Raw genomic sequence first — 16,662 nt, 5'->3', positions numbered from 1 at the left:
ACCAATGCAATGTATTTTATTATGCCAAATGTTTGTGATGCCCCATCTGTTGGAGTAATAGAGCAGACACAGCGACAGAGACACCTGTCCTTTTATTAAGATGGACATCACCTTTATCTGTTGGATGCATGAAGATCTACTGGTTTAGAAGCTGAGGTTGACATTTCCCCTGGGGTGCACTTACCTTTTCACAAGGCTGTAACTGGAGGTCCACTTTGAAAGGAATCTGTGCTTTTGTAAAGGAGTTTGCCCTTTAAGGATGGGTGTCCTCAAAATCCTTTCCATGATAAAAGAGCCCATCTTGACATGTTGCCCTCGCCAGGACACACACACACCCACGCACACACACTTGATAGGATCTTCCTACATGACCCCCTTTAATCGGTGGGCCCGTCTCAGTATTTTGAATTTGTTCCCACTAAACAGAAAGTGAAGCCGAGAGGCAGAGCTCAAAGAAAATGTTTATTCATGTTTGAAAGTACATACAACTACCACAAGGAAGACTCGTCAATCCAAGGTGTAGTCCAATTCGAAAGTAACACGAAACATTTGAATACATTAGAATCACTGCCACAAATTATCTTTTCATGACTTATTCAGTTTCAGAATCGCATACAATACAAAACAAAAACAATAAAAAAATAAACAAAAACAAAACAAAAAAAAAAAACAAGAAAAAACAAAAAGAAGAAAATAAAAATCCCCAAAACCGAATGAGATAAAGCGCCCCGTCACACAGGGCCTGAGAGATACAGGACTCCATCCTGAAGCCTGTACGCATGACAGACAAGGACCGCTCCGAGGATTAATCGCCGTGTCCGTTGTATTTTTATTTTATTTTATTTATTTTTTTCGCGTGGATTAGTAACAAGATGAGCAACATTCAAAATGTTCGTCAGTATTTACAACAGTCTCACTGTCTTTTGTTAATTTACGCCCGAATTTTCTGCCACTATTCTTGTGATTTTTATTTTCAGCTCGTTTTTTTAAAGGTTGCACTGTGCAACTCTACATCGTCTTTAAAAGATTAAAATATACATTAGATTACATGGAGGGAAAACAAAGAAGTTTATTACAAGATGCAAAATAAAAGATTAGAAAGAAACGACGCTAAGGTGTGGTCTTGTTCAGAGGTAGTAAGTGAACACTCTAGCTATGTCGAAATTCTATTGGTTTATGAGTTTGCATGAGGTAATAAAGCTGCGTTCTGATTGGTGAAATGTATAAATACTCTTTAGCTACATTATATACAACAAGAAGAAGAAGAAGACATCCCAAGGCGGGTGGGCCTGCTGTGCCGGCGGCTCACTGCGCTTACTGTAAAACCCGGGGCTCCCACCAAAACCCACCCTACAACCCCCACCCCCCAAACCCCCACCTAGCCCACCTTCAGGAACCGTTGTCACGACGCGGTACAAGTTCAGCCAGAACAATAAAAACGAGGAACTCTGCTTTACAAAAGTGGTGTCCCCCCACCCCACCCCAACACAATATATATGGGTGGGGTGGCATAAAGCTCAACAGATCAATCGGGTGAGACCCTCCAGACCAGTGACACCAGCCTAAGTCCAAGTCCGCGAAGCGTCCCACACAAATAAAAAGGAGGTGCGCCATCACCGAGGGAGTCCATTGTTACAAATGACGGCACGGTTAGCACAGTGGGGGCCGGCGGGAGGACAGCGTCGAGTCCACTTCGGTCTGGCAGTGTGGCTCACGTCCAGCGGTGTCCCAGAACTGGATGGATGAGATTGGGAGTATCCGAAAAGTGATGGGGAGGGCACTGGAGCACCATAATGGGTTCAAAAGGATGGGGGGCAGGTCGGGAGGGGAAGGGGTTTTACAGTAAAACGCAGCCAGGCGATTGGCTCCAAGACAATCCATTCATCGTTTCCAATTGGTCACTCAGTCAGTGCTGTTCAAAGCCTGGTCAGCTTAGGGAATGGATGCATGTAAAAAGAGATCAGTTAGAGGTATCAGAGTGGACGCTTCCAGGGCCTTCTGTCGGGGACGTCACGGACGAAGGAGTGGTCGCATCTTGCCATCCACCATTGGCCTGCACAAGAAAGGAAAAAGAAAGAAAGAAAAGTACATGAGCACCCGAGAATGAGGGTCAGGACCAGAGACTGGGGGTGGGAGGTGCCAACCGGAAATGGAAAAGACCGGGCACAAGCAGGACTCAGGGGACAGAAGTGGCCAAAACGGGCCTGAGACCCAACGTCCAGAGAAAAATCAGAGTGGAGCTCGAGGTTCACTGAGGTTCTGCCCGGACATCGCAAGGGCGACTGCTGGGGGTCTTTATCAGTTTAGGGAGAAATAAAATGGGGGGATAATTCTAAAGAGGCACAAAGATAGAAAAGGCAGCAAATGAGAGACAAGACATATGAGTAGGGGATCTGATATGATAGATAGATAGATAATAGATAGATAGATAGATAGATAGATAGATAGATAGATAGATAGATAGATAGATAGATAGATAGATAGATAGATGTGAAAGGCACTATATAATAGATAGATAGATAGATAGATAGATAGATAGATAGATAGATAGATAGATAGATAGATAGATAGATCTGCGGTGGGTTGGCACCCTGCCCGGGATTGGTTCCTGCCTTGTGCCCTGTGTTGGCTGGGATTGGCTCCAGCAGACCCCCGTGGCCCTGTTCGGATTCAGCGGGTTGGACAATGGTTGGTTGGTTAGATAGATAGATAGATAGATGTGAAAGGCACTATATAATAGATAGATAGATAGATAGATAGATAGATAGATAGATAGATAGATATGAAAGGCACTATATAATAGATAGATAGATAGATAGATAGATAGATAGATAGATAGATAGATAGATAGATAGAAAAAGGCACTATATAATAGATAGATAGATAGATAGATAGATAGATAGATAGATAGATAGATAGATAGATAGATAGATATGAAAGGCACTATATAATAGATAGATAGATAGATAGATAGATAGATAGATAGATAGATAGATAGATAGATAGATAGATAGATAGATGTGAAAGGCACTATATTAATATATAGATTGGTAGATTGTGGTGAAATGCACTCATTGTGTAATAGGCACAAAGGCACTATATAAAATAAATCAGAACGCTTGACAACTACTGTACACCCCACCAAATGCCCCCAACATCCTCCTCAGCCCAAATCGCCCCCACCCAGCCCTACACTTCATGAGTAGTTTAGAAATTGAATGGACGGATATTAAAAATGATTGGCACAGATATGTAAGGTGCCATGTAAAGCAGACTGACATGTAAAAGACCTAAAACCGCGTGTGTTTTGTGTGGACCACCGTCAGCACGGCCTGAGGGGCTGCGGTTCTGACCACTGAGCCAGTGTCCACCCACCCAGCTCTGGCTCAGATACTTCAATGACACGCAGACTGCGGCTGCCATAAAGCGCCCTTCACTCCCCCTAACCGACATCTCCCTGCAGTGAAGGTCGGTGGTCTTCAGTAAAGTCACACGACCCCACCAGCACCGCACGCCCCCATCCCCCAGTCCTGGACCCCGTGCCAATGCCAGCACCCCATCGAGACACAGAGGCCCCCGCGGCAAGCCGTCATCCGCAGTGGCGAGCGTCGTCCTCGCTGGCTGCCCTGTGCCCGCCTCTGCGCTCCCCTGCCGCCGCCTCTGCCCTCGCATCAGACTTGCATCGCCAATGCGAGTCTCTCAGAAACAAATTTGCCTCGTGTCCCAGTCGATGGAGGCGGTTGCTGAAGTCGGTGTCTAATCAGATTTCGGCGGTGGCAGACAGCTTGTCGCTCCATATTTTTCTGTCAGTCAAGGAGAAGGCAGGCGCGGGGCGCGTGAGGTGGGGGACGCTGAGTGGAAGTGACGGGGCAGGCCCGTCGCGTGGAGGCTCGGGTGAGGCGGCCTGACTCCGAGTGGCTCGCGGCGCTCGCTAGCCTTTGCCGTGCCTTCCTCTAGTTGTCACATGGCGCCGTTCATGAAACGAAAAGGTTACGGTATGCTAATTTATTCCTGATGCGCTTCATTATCAGAACGATCCGTCTGCATTACTGGAAAGCGTCGGTGCGCTGCCGGCTGGGGGATTTATTGTGGAGACACCGTCACTGCTTGTGACTTCTGCCTTGAATAAAGCGCCCGGCGTCAGGGCAGGATCGTTGCATGTGCCACCTCTGTGTCTTGGAACTTTAATCACAGTGCAGCCATCAGGTAGACCGTGACCACCAAAAAATCAGACCCACCAGCCCAAAACTCCATGTATGTGATAATGGAGGTAAATTTGGGACGACATCTAATATGGGCTGCGTCACTGTCACCTCCGAGTTCCGCTCACATGACGTTTGTCCACTAAAGTGGAAGAGGGGCGCCGCGATAATAGGCAAAGAGAAGGTCACATGACTCCAGTCTATTTATAATGGGCATCGTGACGAAAACCAGCGGAAAACAGCAACCGGCGCACACCCGTCGCGTGTCAGAGGAATCACAGCGAAAGGCATTATATAATGCAAGAAATAGATCAGTCAAAGGGGAAATATAAATGAAAGACACTTTATAAAAGAGAGGCCAACAGGAAAGGCACTATATAATGGAAGGCAGACAACTGTCAACGACGATCTAGGATACACAGAAATAAAGGGGACTACACAAAAGATTAAAAGGCACTGCATACGATACAAGTGAAAGGCACCTTATAATAGAGAGAGCCTGCTGACGTGAAATGAGCCACACAATCACTAAATAGAAGGGAGCAATACAACAGATATGAAAGGCACTAGATAGATAGATAGATAGATAGATAGATAGATAGATAGATAGATAGATAGATAGATAGATAGACAGATAGATAGAGTGAAAGGCACTATATAATAGATAGATAGATAGATAGATAGATAGATAGATAGATAGATAGATAGATAGATAGATAGAAAGGCACTATATAACAGATGGATAGATAGATAGATAGATAGATAGATAGATGTGAATGGCACTATATAATAGATAGATAGATAGATAGATAGATATAGATAGATAGATAGATAGATGTTAAAGGCATTCTATAATAGATAGATAGATAGATAGATAGATAGATATGAAAGGCACTATATAACAGATAGATAGATAGATAGATAGATAGATAGACAGATAGATGTGAAAGGCACTATATAATAGATAGATAGATAGATAAAGGCACTATATAATAGATAGATAGATAGAAGATAGATAGATAGATAGATAGATAGATAGATAGATAGATAGATGTGAAAGACGCTATATAATCGCGCCGAGAAGCCCCTCTTCCATGCCCATGATTTAGAATTGGACGCTCTGAAAGCAGGTGGATGCGTGTCTGTGTGTGTCGGACGTCCCTTGCACATGTGACTATGGCGCCATGATCATATGTGGGAACAGTGCTGTGTCTTTGGGCCAGTACGGCGACATGACAAGCTTGTAGTTGATGCTTTTTTTGAAGGTGACTTCCAAAGCAGGATGGTGACATGGGGTGTTGCCAACTAACCAAACCCATAACAGTAGCGTATGTGGAGGAAAGCCACACGGGCACATGGAGGACATGCAAACTCCACAGATCCAACAGTCAAGACCAGGACTTGAACCGAGGACACTGCAGCTTTAACGCGGGGGCCTCTATGCCATCCCATGCCAAAGTAAGCAGGCCGTGTGTCACGTGTGGCTCTGTGTGACTCTCCTGCTCGCATTCCCCAAAGTGACACCTCGCTGTAAAATTTAAATTCAAGGCACTAAAGATTGCAGGCCGCCATGAAAGGTGATGAATATAACGACGCGCTCACTTTTGGCTCGGCTCACTTTAAATATGGAATATTGTACACGGGTGACCTAGAGATGGAAAAGTTTCAAAGTAAATGGTGATATAAATCATCTGGGTGTCAAGGCGTAGGATTAAACAATATTTTATTTTTTATCTCAAATGCATTTTTATTTTTATGTGCTTTTCTCGGCACACTGAATACAATAACACAGCCGTTCAGATAAATTTGAACTTCATCTCCAATTTGAACCGAGGCTCTGCCGTTGAATTTGATATGAGCCTCGAGTGCTTATGGGAGACATTTATATTTGTGAATATTTATATGTGTGAGTCGGATACGGCTGCCTGTTTGGGGGTCTTCTTGTCTGTTTATTGAGTTATTTATTGTTTTTAATAATGTCTCTTCTTAGCATTCTTTTAATCTCAGTTTGAATTTGAGCTGGACAGCTAATAAAGGCGCTATATAAGAGTAAACACGCAGTGACGCTACAGCCGGGGCTCAACCAGAGGGACTGCCACCAGGGAAGCTACACCCGGAGTCAGAGGGATGGATGACATTTCACTTTTTAACGTAACCTTCTCAAACCTGGCCAAAGCAATTCAGGATCGTGGGGGTCTGCAACCTGCCTCAGCAGCATTGGGGGGCATGGCAAGAACAAGACTGGGACACTAATTCATCTAACATGGTTTGGGGGGTCAGATATTCATTGATATTGGCCAAGAAGGCATAAACTGGAGCAATAAACTGACATACATGCCTTTAGGGATCTGAGAGGAAAATCGGACCACCAGGGGGGAACCCACAGGTTCCCAGGAGAAACACACAAACTCCACACAGAAAACAACTGGAATCAGGGTTCAAACCCAGGATTTGTGAGGGGGCAGCTCTAACCCCTGTGCTGCTCCACAGTGAAACAATGCTTTGGGGAAGTAATAATAATATAATTAATATAGCGCCTTTCTCATGATAAGAAATGTAAATTAGGAAAAATTCACCCAATAGATAATCACTAAAATAAAGAAATCTCATCAAACTGTTTTCAAACCTGCTTAATCCAAGTTTAAAGTCAGGGGGCTGGAGCCTATCCCACCAGCATCCGGAGCAAATCTGGAGCCAGGAGACACCCCGGCTGGGGGGGCGCGGGGGGCATTGGGTGCAAGGCAGGAATAAGACCTGGATGGAGAGCTGACTCACTAATTTGTCAAGCATGTTTTTGGGGTTGAAATCTTCAAGAAAATGGAACGGGAAGAATAAACTGACACACGTGTGTCTTTAGGGATAGGAGAGGAAAACCGATAAGCACACGGGAGGAACACGCAAACTCCGTACAGAAAACGAGCGGCGGACAGGAATCACACCCAGGATACTGGATCTGTGAGTCAGCAGCGCGCACCCCTGTGTCAGCCACCACTTCAAAGATACACCTCATGAAAGCAAGAAACGATTTATAGCGCCTTTACAATGTCTTCACAGCCCACATTGTGTTCTGTTAAAGCCTTGTGCTAAAATCATTTCATCTCCCTCATCAAGTGGCAATCAACACCCCAGAATAATGGATTTCAGGAAATTTCAAGAATTTGTACATATGATGTGAAAGGTGCTATATAATAGATAGATAGATAGATAGATAGATAGATAGATAGATAGATAGATAGATAGATAGATAGATAGATAGATAGATAGAGTGAAAGGCACTATATGATAGATAGATAGATAGATAGATAGATAGATAGATAGATAGATAGATAGATAGATAGATAGATAGATAGATGTGAAAGGAGCTATACTGTACAATTGATAAATGTGAAGGACACTACAGGGTGGTCCAGATCTAATTATGCAGATCCAGATCGTCTGGATGACTTTGATTTATGAGGGGACGATTTCAGTTCGGCACGAAGACGATTCTTCATGTCATCAGTTCACACACTTCTTGATGGTCTGGGATTTTTCGGGTGAATTTCTATGTAATAAACATAATAATTTATAGCATAATGAAAATTGTATAATTCGATCTGGACCACCCTATATATGACAGGTCTGAAAGGCACTATAAATGTTAAAGGAGATATAAAATAGTTATATATGATAGGTACTTTATAATAGAGAGATATGAAAATGACTATAGTATTGAATAAATAGGCAGATAAATATGAAACATTATATTATAGATAGATGTGAAATGCACTACAGTATATGATAGATAGATAGATAGATATGAAAGGCGCTATATGATAGATAGATAGATAGATAGATAGATAGATAGATAGATATGAAAGGCACTATATAATAGATAGATAGATAGAAAGGCACTATATAATAGATAGATAGATAGATAGATAGATAGATAGATAGATAGATAGATAGATAGATAGATAGATAGATAGATAGATAGATAGATAGCACTATATTGTCAGATTTCCCCCTGGAGACAAATAAAGTTCTATCTGTAGAGAGAAGCTGCAGGACAGAAATAAACATACAACTAAAACAAGATAAATCCGAGTGTTAATAAATGTGTTTTGAAATAAATAAATGAAGGAGCATAAATCCACTGCATTTATTAAAATGGATTAATTTCAGTATGCGTTTAATCTTGTAACTGTCAATGTTTCCTTCATCGCGTTCTTTCTTTTTCATTAAGAATCCTCTTTTTATATTCAGGATGCCAATGTCGCCGGGGTCCTGAGCCGGATGGGTGGGGGTTTGGGATTGGCAAGGGGACATGAGCCGAATTGCCTGAAAGAGGCTGACTTCATCCCAGTCTGAACCCCATTCTTTTGCCTCTCTGGTATCATGGCCAAGATAGACAGGACCGGGTGGGCTGCAGGTGCCTACGGACCACCACCACCTCCAAGCCTGTTATTCACATAAGGACCCGTTTGCAGGTTTGCTGCTTTGGAGTTTGCCTTGCCACTCAGCCGCCTTCATTTTCAGACTACCAGACTCAGACTGTCAGGGACGTTCCCATTTTTTTTCTCCATAGGACTTCCCAGGGTTCTCTTTCCATGGGACCCCGAGGACGATGGCTGCGGTATTTCCATAGAGGTCGGTGCAGCACGTGAGGTCGGCCGTCTCTCAAGTTTTCACAAGTCATTTTCCGAGCACCATTCTTATACCATCACATTACAAAGTCGTCTGCCTGCGCACTTCTCGGCGTTTCCTTCAATTTGCTTTAAAATAATTAATTAAGACTGAAAAGACGAGAAATCATTTTACAGATAAAACCTCCGACATGCAATGCCTTCAAGATTCAATAGTCACTTTTATTTCTCTTTAAAGCCAACAAACGCGCGTGTTTTCCTTGGCGGAGCTGCTAGGGGACAGATTGTCAGCATGCATTTCTCTCGCTCTCCTCTTTTTTCTAAATATATTAATCTTTACTCTGGTGGTTTGAGATTATGCACTGTATTATAAAACAGCGCCTTATCGAGCCTCATCAGGGAAGATGGAATTCATGTCTGTAAAATCCTGCAGGCAATCAAAGTTTCATATTTTATCACTGTTGATAAGGATATGGCAAATTCTCTAAAGCATTTCAAAACACTTAAATGAAAACGTAGATATGCAACTAAAAGCCTTTTCATACCCTTTGTTATAGGTTATTATGAAATGTTTATAAAGCACAGAATGAAAGCTTTGACATTTTCAAATTTAAGAGGGTGATTTTTTTTTATCCCTTTTGCATATGCGTGCTCGAGGATCTGCTTGCAAATATTAAATGCGGGGCTTCGTCAAGTCACTCGTCACCGGAGGGATATCGTTAATCGGGCTTGTCACATTGGTACCTTCTGCTCCAAGTGGCCCTACACAACAAGGCACCAAAACCGGGGTTTGTCGCGTCTTTCTCCTGCAGTCGGTGAGCGTGACAAGACAACTCGTTGATCTGTCCGACGGAGTCGCATCGCAATCGAAAAGGCACAACGCCGCCATCCCACCTGTTGCAAAGTGAATTATATTTTTTGACGCGTGCCTTCAGTCAAGGAGGTGACAGGATGACATACGCGCGAGATTGGCAATATCTGTTGACTGATAATCCTTGATAAGAACACGGAGTCGGTGCCACAGTGTCGGGCGCTGAGGAGAGAGCTAAAGGAGGCTGCGCTCGCCTCTCACCCGGAATTCTGTCAGCCTCCGCCGACATGTCAGCAAGTTCATTGCGTCAGGGGGTCCTGCCTTGCAGTGCCGCTCTGTTGTTTGGTTCAGCACAGAAAAACAAGGGGAAAATATGAAGAACGTAGAGTTGGGGGGTTACAGGTGAAAAAAGTGCAGGCTGATTATGGGAACTAATTATAATAATACGTCGTAATAATCTTTATATATAATACGCTGTAGCTCGCAAACCGTTTGACCAACTGACCCGAAATTTGGTACACATATACTACGTGACATCTACTGTCCGCTTTCGGGGTGATGATTGACCTCAAAGGTTATTCCTCTATTTATTTTTATTTTATTTTATTGTAGAATCAACTATCGGCAGCGGCCAGCTGGGCAGAAGTGTGGCGCATGCGTACGCGCCGCTCTCATTCCCTACCACCTTCGCTGTCACTTCCCCTTTGTCTTCATATCTTAAATAATTCTTGAGGCAGACTGAACAGTCAAGTGCCAGCTTAAGTGAAAAATTAAAGAAAACGTACTAAGTAATCGTAACACAAACGCAAAAAGATGCCGACGGAAGAAGAGAAGAAGCCGCTAGGTTTGAGAAAAGAAGATCTGCTCAGGAAGCAACAAGCACATCAACCTCTGAGCAAACGAATGATAAACGTACAGAGAAAGAGGATGAAGACAAGGAATGCTCAGTTCAAGTGGACTAACTGCACGTTATCGTTATAGCAGTGCACCGTTACTGGTCTATCATATAGTGCCTTTCATATCTATCTATCTATCTATCTATCTATCTATCTATCTATCTATCTATCTATCTATCTATCTATCATATAGTGCCTTTCACTCTATCTATCTATCTATTATATAGCGCCTTTCATATCTATCTATCTATCTATCTATCTATCTATCTATCTATTATATAGTGCCTTTCACATCTATCTATCTATCTCTTATACAGTATAGTGCCTTTCATATCTATCTATCTATCTATCTATCTATCTATCTATTATATAGTGCCTTTCATATCTATCTATCTATCTATCTATCTATCTATCTATCTATCTATCTATCATATAGTGCCTTTCACTCTATCTATCTATCTATTATATAGTGCCTTTCATATCTATCTATCTATCTATTATATAGCGCCTTTCATATCTATCTATCTATCTATCTATCTATTATATAGTGCCTTTCCTATCTATCTATCTATCATATAGTGCCTTTCATATCTATCTATCTATCTATCTATCTATCTATTATATAGTGCCTTTCATATCTATCAATCTATCTATCTATCTATCTATCTATCTATCTATCTATCTATCTATCTATCTATCTATCTATCTATCATATAGTGCCTTTCACATCTATCTATCTACATACTAAGTAATCACAACACAAACACTGACTTAATCAGTTTTAAAGTGAAAAGATGCCGAGGGAAGAAGAGAAGAAGCGGGCCGCTATGGTGGAGATTATTATTATCATTAGTCAGTCAGTCATTTGCCAACCCGCTATATACTAACACAAGCTCACGGGGGTGTGCTGGAGCCAATCCCAGCCAACACAGGGCGCAAGGCAGGAACAAACCCCGGGCAGGGCGCCAGCCCACCGTAGGACACACACACACACACTAGGGACAATTTAGGATCGCCAATATTACTATTAATATTTAATTTATATAGCGCTTTTCTTGCTACTCAATGCGCTCTCCACACAGAGAAGACCTCAGGACGTGACCCCCTGATCTCCTTACTTGGAGGAAGCAGTGCTACCTCTCCACTAACCTACGTGGTAGAAAAATGACCAAAATGAAACTAATATTCCAAATTAGCAGGCAGCATGGTTACATGACAAGGCAATCTTTTTGATTTTTTGTTGAAGTACAAATGGGAATAGTTGACAAAAAACAAAGTGCACAACAGACAGTCATTTACTGCGACTTTCCAAAAGCCTTTGTCACAGTCGTCCCGCACCAAAGGTGAATTCTGAAACTTGTAGCTGAAGGCGTCAGACGGGACCTCCAAAGACCGAATCTCTAGTTGGTTAACAGGCAGGAGACAAAGCATATGTGATAAGAGGAGAATACAATACAATACAATTTATTTTTGTTTAGCCCAAAATCACACCAGGAGTGTCACAATGGGCTTTAACAGACCCTGCCTCTTGACAGCCCCCCAGCCTTGACTCTCTAAGAAGGTAACAAAAGACCCTTGTAGGGAAAAAAAAATGGAAAGGCAGTCCAAAGAGAGACCCCTTTCCAGGCAGGTTGGGTGTGCAGTGGGTGTCAAAAAGAAAAAGGGGGACAATACAACACAATACAGAGAACAGAACACAGCTCACCCTCAATACAATATAAAAATGGAAGAGAATAGAGCGAGTTCATCAATAGAGTTCCTTTTGGTGGTCTGTCCATGGACCCTCAGTTATTTATTCTGATTTATATTAACGACATTGATTCTGGTGTATTTAGCAGACTTGTCAAAATTTGCAGACATTATGAAAATTGGAGGGAGGGCAGACAAATGAATTCAGAAAGAGCTGGACAGGCTTCAGAAGTGAGTGACCTCTTGGAAATGGAGTTCAATGTATGAAAAGTGCAAAGTGCCACATGGTGGGGGGGACAAAGGGACATCAGTTATGAATAGGAGATGGAAGACGCTGAGCTACAGGAAGCAACCTCTGGGAAGGATTTAAGGGTTTATGTTGACTAAGCGATGCGCAGCAGTGATTAAACAGGCTAATAATGTGGTGGGTTATATCATAAAACTTATGGACGTTACGCTCAAACCATATAATGCACTAGTTGGGCCACACCTGGAGTCCTGTGTGCAGTTCTGGGCACCACGGCACAAGAAGGACATGGCAGCACTTGAAGCGGTGCATCATGGGAACTGTCAGAGACTCTGGGAATTAAACCTGTGTAGTGGGGACCTCATCAAGGTCTTCAAAATCCTCAAAGACTTCTATAAAGGGGGTCCAGCAGAATTCTTATAGCTTAATGGCAGTGCCGTCTTAACGTATGGGCACAACGGGCACAAGACTTTGGTTTTGACATCACGACTTCTCCCGATTTCCTTCCCCTTTCAAATTGTTTACTGTAGTCATCGTAGTACCATGTTGGAATTTTTTGAAGTTTACTATGCATCGTTTTCTAAGATTTGGCACTCATTTTGGGGGGTCTTGGGGTCAGAGATTATGATTCTGATATTTGTTTTGGAAATCCCTGTTTTGTTGTCATTTATCACCTCGATTTTGGCCGCCATTTTAAAATTTTACCAACACTGTGCCGCCATTTTGGTCTTCCATCGCTAGAATCGTGCTTTGTTTTTCAGAGCGGGGAATTTGATCACAACGTGATTGGTCGAAGGGTCGTCAGCCATGTTTTCACTTCCTCATCTGAGCTGCGGACAACAAAACCATTTAAAAGCTCTTCGTTACGATTGTCATTTATGCAACGTCCTTCTGGTTTTGACTTTTTCTATAAGGCACCCTAACTAAAATTTTCACCTCTCGTTATATTTCCTGATCTTGACTTAAAAAATACTTGTCACATGTCTTGTCACATGTCCTACCTCATCAACCAGAAAAACCCAGAAAAAGAGGTGGAGCCTAGGGCAGCTCATACCTGGAGGGCGGGGCCAAAAAAAAAAGATCTGAAAATAGGAATGAACAGGGGGGAATAGTGTAACGGGGGCTGACAAATGGCATCATCCGGGCACTGCCATGTCTCGTCCAGGGGTTCAAATTCAAGTTTTATGTCTGTTTTTGTGGTAAAGCTACTTTTGTTGAGTACGTGCATTGCTCTGTGTTTATGTCTGTAATCTGCCTGTGTTATGTTCCATGGGCTCCATGAGCTTTGTGGGTGGTAACCCAGGAGGCGGGGCCACCAGGAACTCCACTCCCCCCTATAAATATTCGGAGTAGGTCTCCCACAATGCAAGGGGGCCTGGGAGTTGGTGAGTTTACCAGTGCCTTTTTCTGTGCTTTTGTGAATTCCTGTTTGCTCCCGATTTCTGTATCAGAACTTTGTTAGCCTGGATTGCCTTCCGCTCTGCCTTTTATGCTCTGTGGAGCTTTGTTATGTTTTAGAGCAATTTTGTGGAAATAAACCTTCTCTTTTTATAAAGTTATGCGTTTGATACTAGCCGGCTTTGACAGTTTTCTCCCTCTAGTGGGCAGTTTTGGAAGTGCTGCTTTGAGACTTACATACTTTGGGACTCCTAAGTCAGGACAGCAATGAGTCGCCCAAAGTATGAGCCGGGCTTCCATCCCTATAAAAAAACGACAAGCCTGCAGAGTCACAGGTAGAATTCCATCTAAGGCCAGAGGACCTTTTAACCCTTTGAACCCTGCCCACCGCAGTGTTTTGTCACTTTAACTCCAGCCTTTTTGTGTTCTTCTAAAACATAAGTAACATTAGTGCTGGGTGATATGGAAAAATCATATATCACGATATGGATTATTTTATATCACAATAACGATATATATCACGATATACCACCCACAATAAAGTACGTTTCCAGTTATTCTCTGAAAAGTTTGACAAAAATATCATTGCATACTTTTTTTTGCAACTTTATTTTGAAGTGACATTTAATTTAACTGTCACAAAACCACAAGATGGAGTTTCTTTGCGAAAAAGTTCATTTTTATTCTTGATTATCACTTATATAAAGGGTAGAGTATGCATTGCATAGCGACAAGACATTATCATTCATTTATCATAGCCTATTTAATGCAATATTTTCTTTAGTAATTGATAAAATGAGGTTAGAAACGATAGAAACGATAGAAGAGAAATAGGACGATAGACACTTTTCTATCGTTCCCACGATATATATCGTCATATCGCCCAGCACCAAGTAACATGATAGTTATAATTGGACACTAACCCTCACCTGTTCTGTTTCTCTTCTCGGTACTCAAATGTGCCACTTGGTGCCACGGCCCACCTGCCAATATGTTTTGCCTGCCTAAGGTAAAGTCATCCCTGATGGAGGATCGCAGGAATGGTGGAAAAGAGGGGTCCTTTCATCTTATTAGCGCTATTTAAGCCGTGGAATGGCCAAATGGGGGAGGCAGCTTGATGAATGAGGTCTCCAGGACTCCGAACAAATCCAAATCATATTATGGGATATCATCTACTGTTAAATTCTACTCCGTACTTGTAACATTTTTATTTTTATACCGTATTGAGGATTTGTTCTGTTCTGTATATTGTATTGTATTGTATTGACCCCCTTCTTTTTGACACCCACTGCACGCCCAACCTACATGGTAAGGGGTCTCTCTTTGAACTTTCTTTCCCGAGGTTTCTTCCATTTTTTCCCTACAAGGGTTTTTTTTTTGGGGGGGAGTTTTTTCTTGTCTTCTTAGAGAGTCAAGGCCGGGGGGCTGTCAAGAGGCAGGGCCTGTTAAAGCCCATTGCGTCACTTCTTATGTGATTTTGGGCTATATAAAAATAAACTGTATTGTATTGTATTGTACGGCCGTGGAGCGCAAGATTTAGAGAGCAGAGTAGCGCAACAGTAGCGTAGTGTAACAGATATGCCTAGGCTGTTATTCAGGCCAGCGTGGCTATGATGGTAGATAGGTGGGATGTTACAGTATATTGGCCTTTCGGGAATATGTCTCTACGGCCACAGACTGCAAGATTTAGAGAGTAGAGTAGCGTTAACTGTATCGTAGTGATGCAGATATGTGTAGGCCATTATTCAGACAGGCTGGGTTATGATGGCAGATCGGTGGACCGCTGTATCGGCTTTTTGGAATATGTCTCTGTAGCTGCGGACTGCAAGATTTAGAGAGCAGAGTAGCGCAACAGTAGCGTAGTGTAATTGTTATTCAGGTCAACTTGGTTATGATGGTAGATAGGTGGGACATTACACTGGCCTTTTCGGGAATATGTCTCTACGGCCACAGACTGCAAGATTTAGAGTGTAGAGTAGCGCAACAGTAGCGTAAAAGATATGCGCAGGCTTGGGTTATGATGGTAGATAGTTGGGCCGTTCTACCGACCTTTCAGAAATATGCCTCTACGGCCACAGACTGCAAAAGTCCAAGAGTAGCGTAGCGTAACAAATATGAGTAGGCCGTTATTCAGACAGGTTGGGTTATGATGGTACATAGGTGGGCCGTTCTACCGACCTTTCAGGAATATGTCTCTGTAGCTGCGGACTGCAGGATTTAGAGCACGGGTGTTGAACTCCAGTCCTGGAGGGCCGCAGTGGCTGCAGGTTTTCATTCTAACCATCTTCTTCATTAGTGACCAGTTTTTGCTGCTAATTAACTTCTTTTACCTTAGTTTTTAATTAACTTGACTCAGGCCCCTTAGTTGTCTCTTTTTCCTTAATTAGCAGCCAAACAATAATGAGACAGAAAACAAGCCACCACATGACCAGCTCACCTGTGCCCATCACACAATATCTCAAAATAAAGAAAGGCAATGGTATTCTCAGATCACCAAAACATTTTGACGGTGTTCTTAGAAACTGGAAATGTCTGCTATGGCAGAATGAGAGCAGCAACAAGCCATGGAATTAAATAACAGGTTTAATGAACAGCAAGAATCAGCTTCTCATTAAGAGACTGGTTGGAGTTTGAAATCCCAGTTTAGCTGGTCATCTGTTGGCTCGTTTCACATCTCATTTCTGTTTGGCTGTCATTTAATGAAGAAAGGAATACATTCAGAGGAGTGAATCCTTAAAAACAAGGCGATTAAAATTCAATTCTGTTAAAAGAAGTTAATTAGCAGTGAAAACTG

At 42.6% G+C, this 16,662-nt stretch overlaps 1 protein-coding gene across 6 annotated transcripts in view; it reads right to left on the bottom strand.

The window, feature by feature from the left end:
- Positions 1–451: 451 nt before the first annotated feature.
- LOC120536084 (pre-B-cell leukemia transcription factor 3) overlaps positions 452–16,662 on the bottom strand; it is a 291,992-nt gene continuing 275,781 nt past the window's right edge. For 2 of the 6 annotated variants that reach the window (XM_039764447.1, XM_039764448.1), the window contains one exon: positions 452–2,053. In XM_039764447.1, coding sequence (XP_039620381.1) covers positions 1,961–2,053 — 93 coding nt within the window. In that variant the 3' untranslated portion in view covers positions 452–1,960. The remainder of the gene's footprint in view (positions 2,054–16,662) is intronic. The other 4 variants (XM_039764449.1, XM_039764450.1, XM_039764451.1 and 1 more) reach the window with 2 other exon arrangements.

This window comes from Polypterus senegalus, chromosome 9 (assembly GCF_016835505.1).
Source record: "Polypterus senegalus isolate Bchr_013 chromosome 9, ASM1683550v1, whole genome shotgun sequence".
In the NCBI taxonomy this organism is placed as follows: domain Eukaryota; kingdom Metazoa; phylum Chordata; class Cladistia; order Polypteriformes; family Polypteridae; genus Polypterus; species Polypterus senegalus.
The sequence above is the reverse complement of the archived record's forward strand: the minus strand, read 5'-3'. Positions and strand labels throughout refer to the sequence as shown.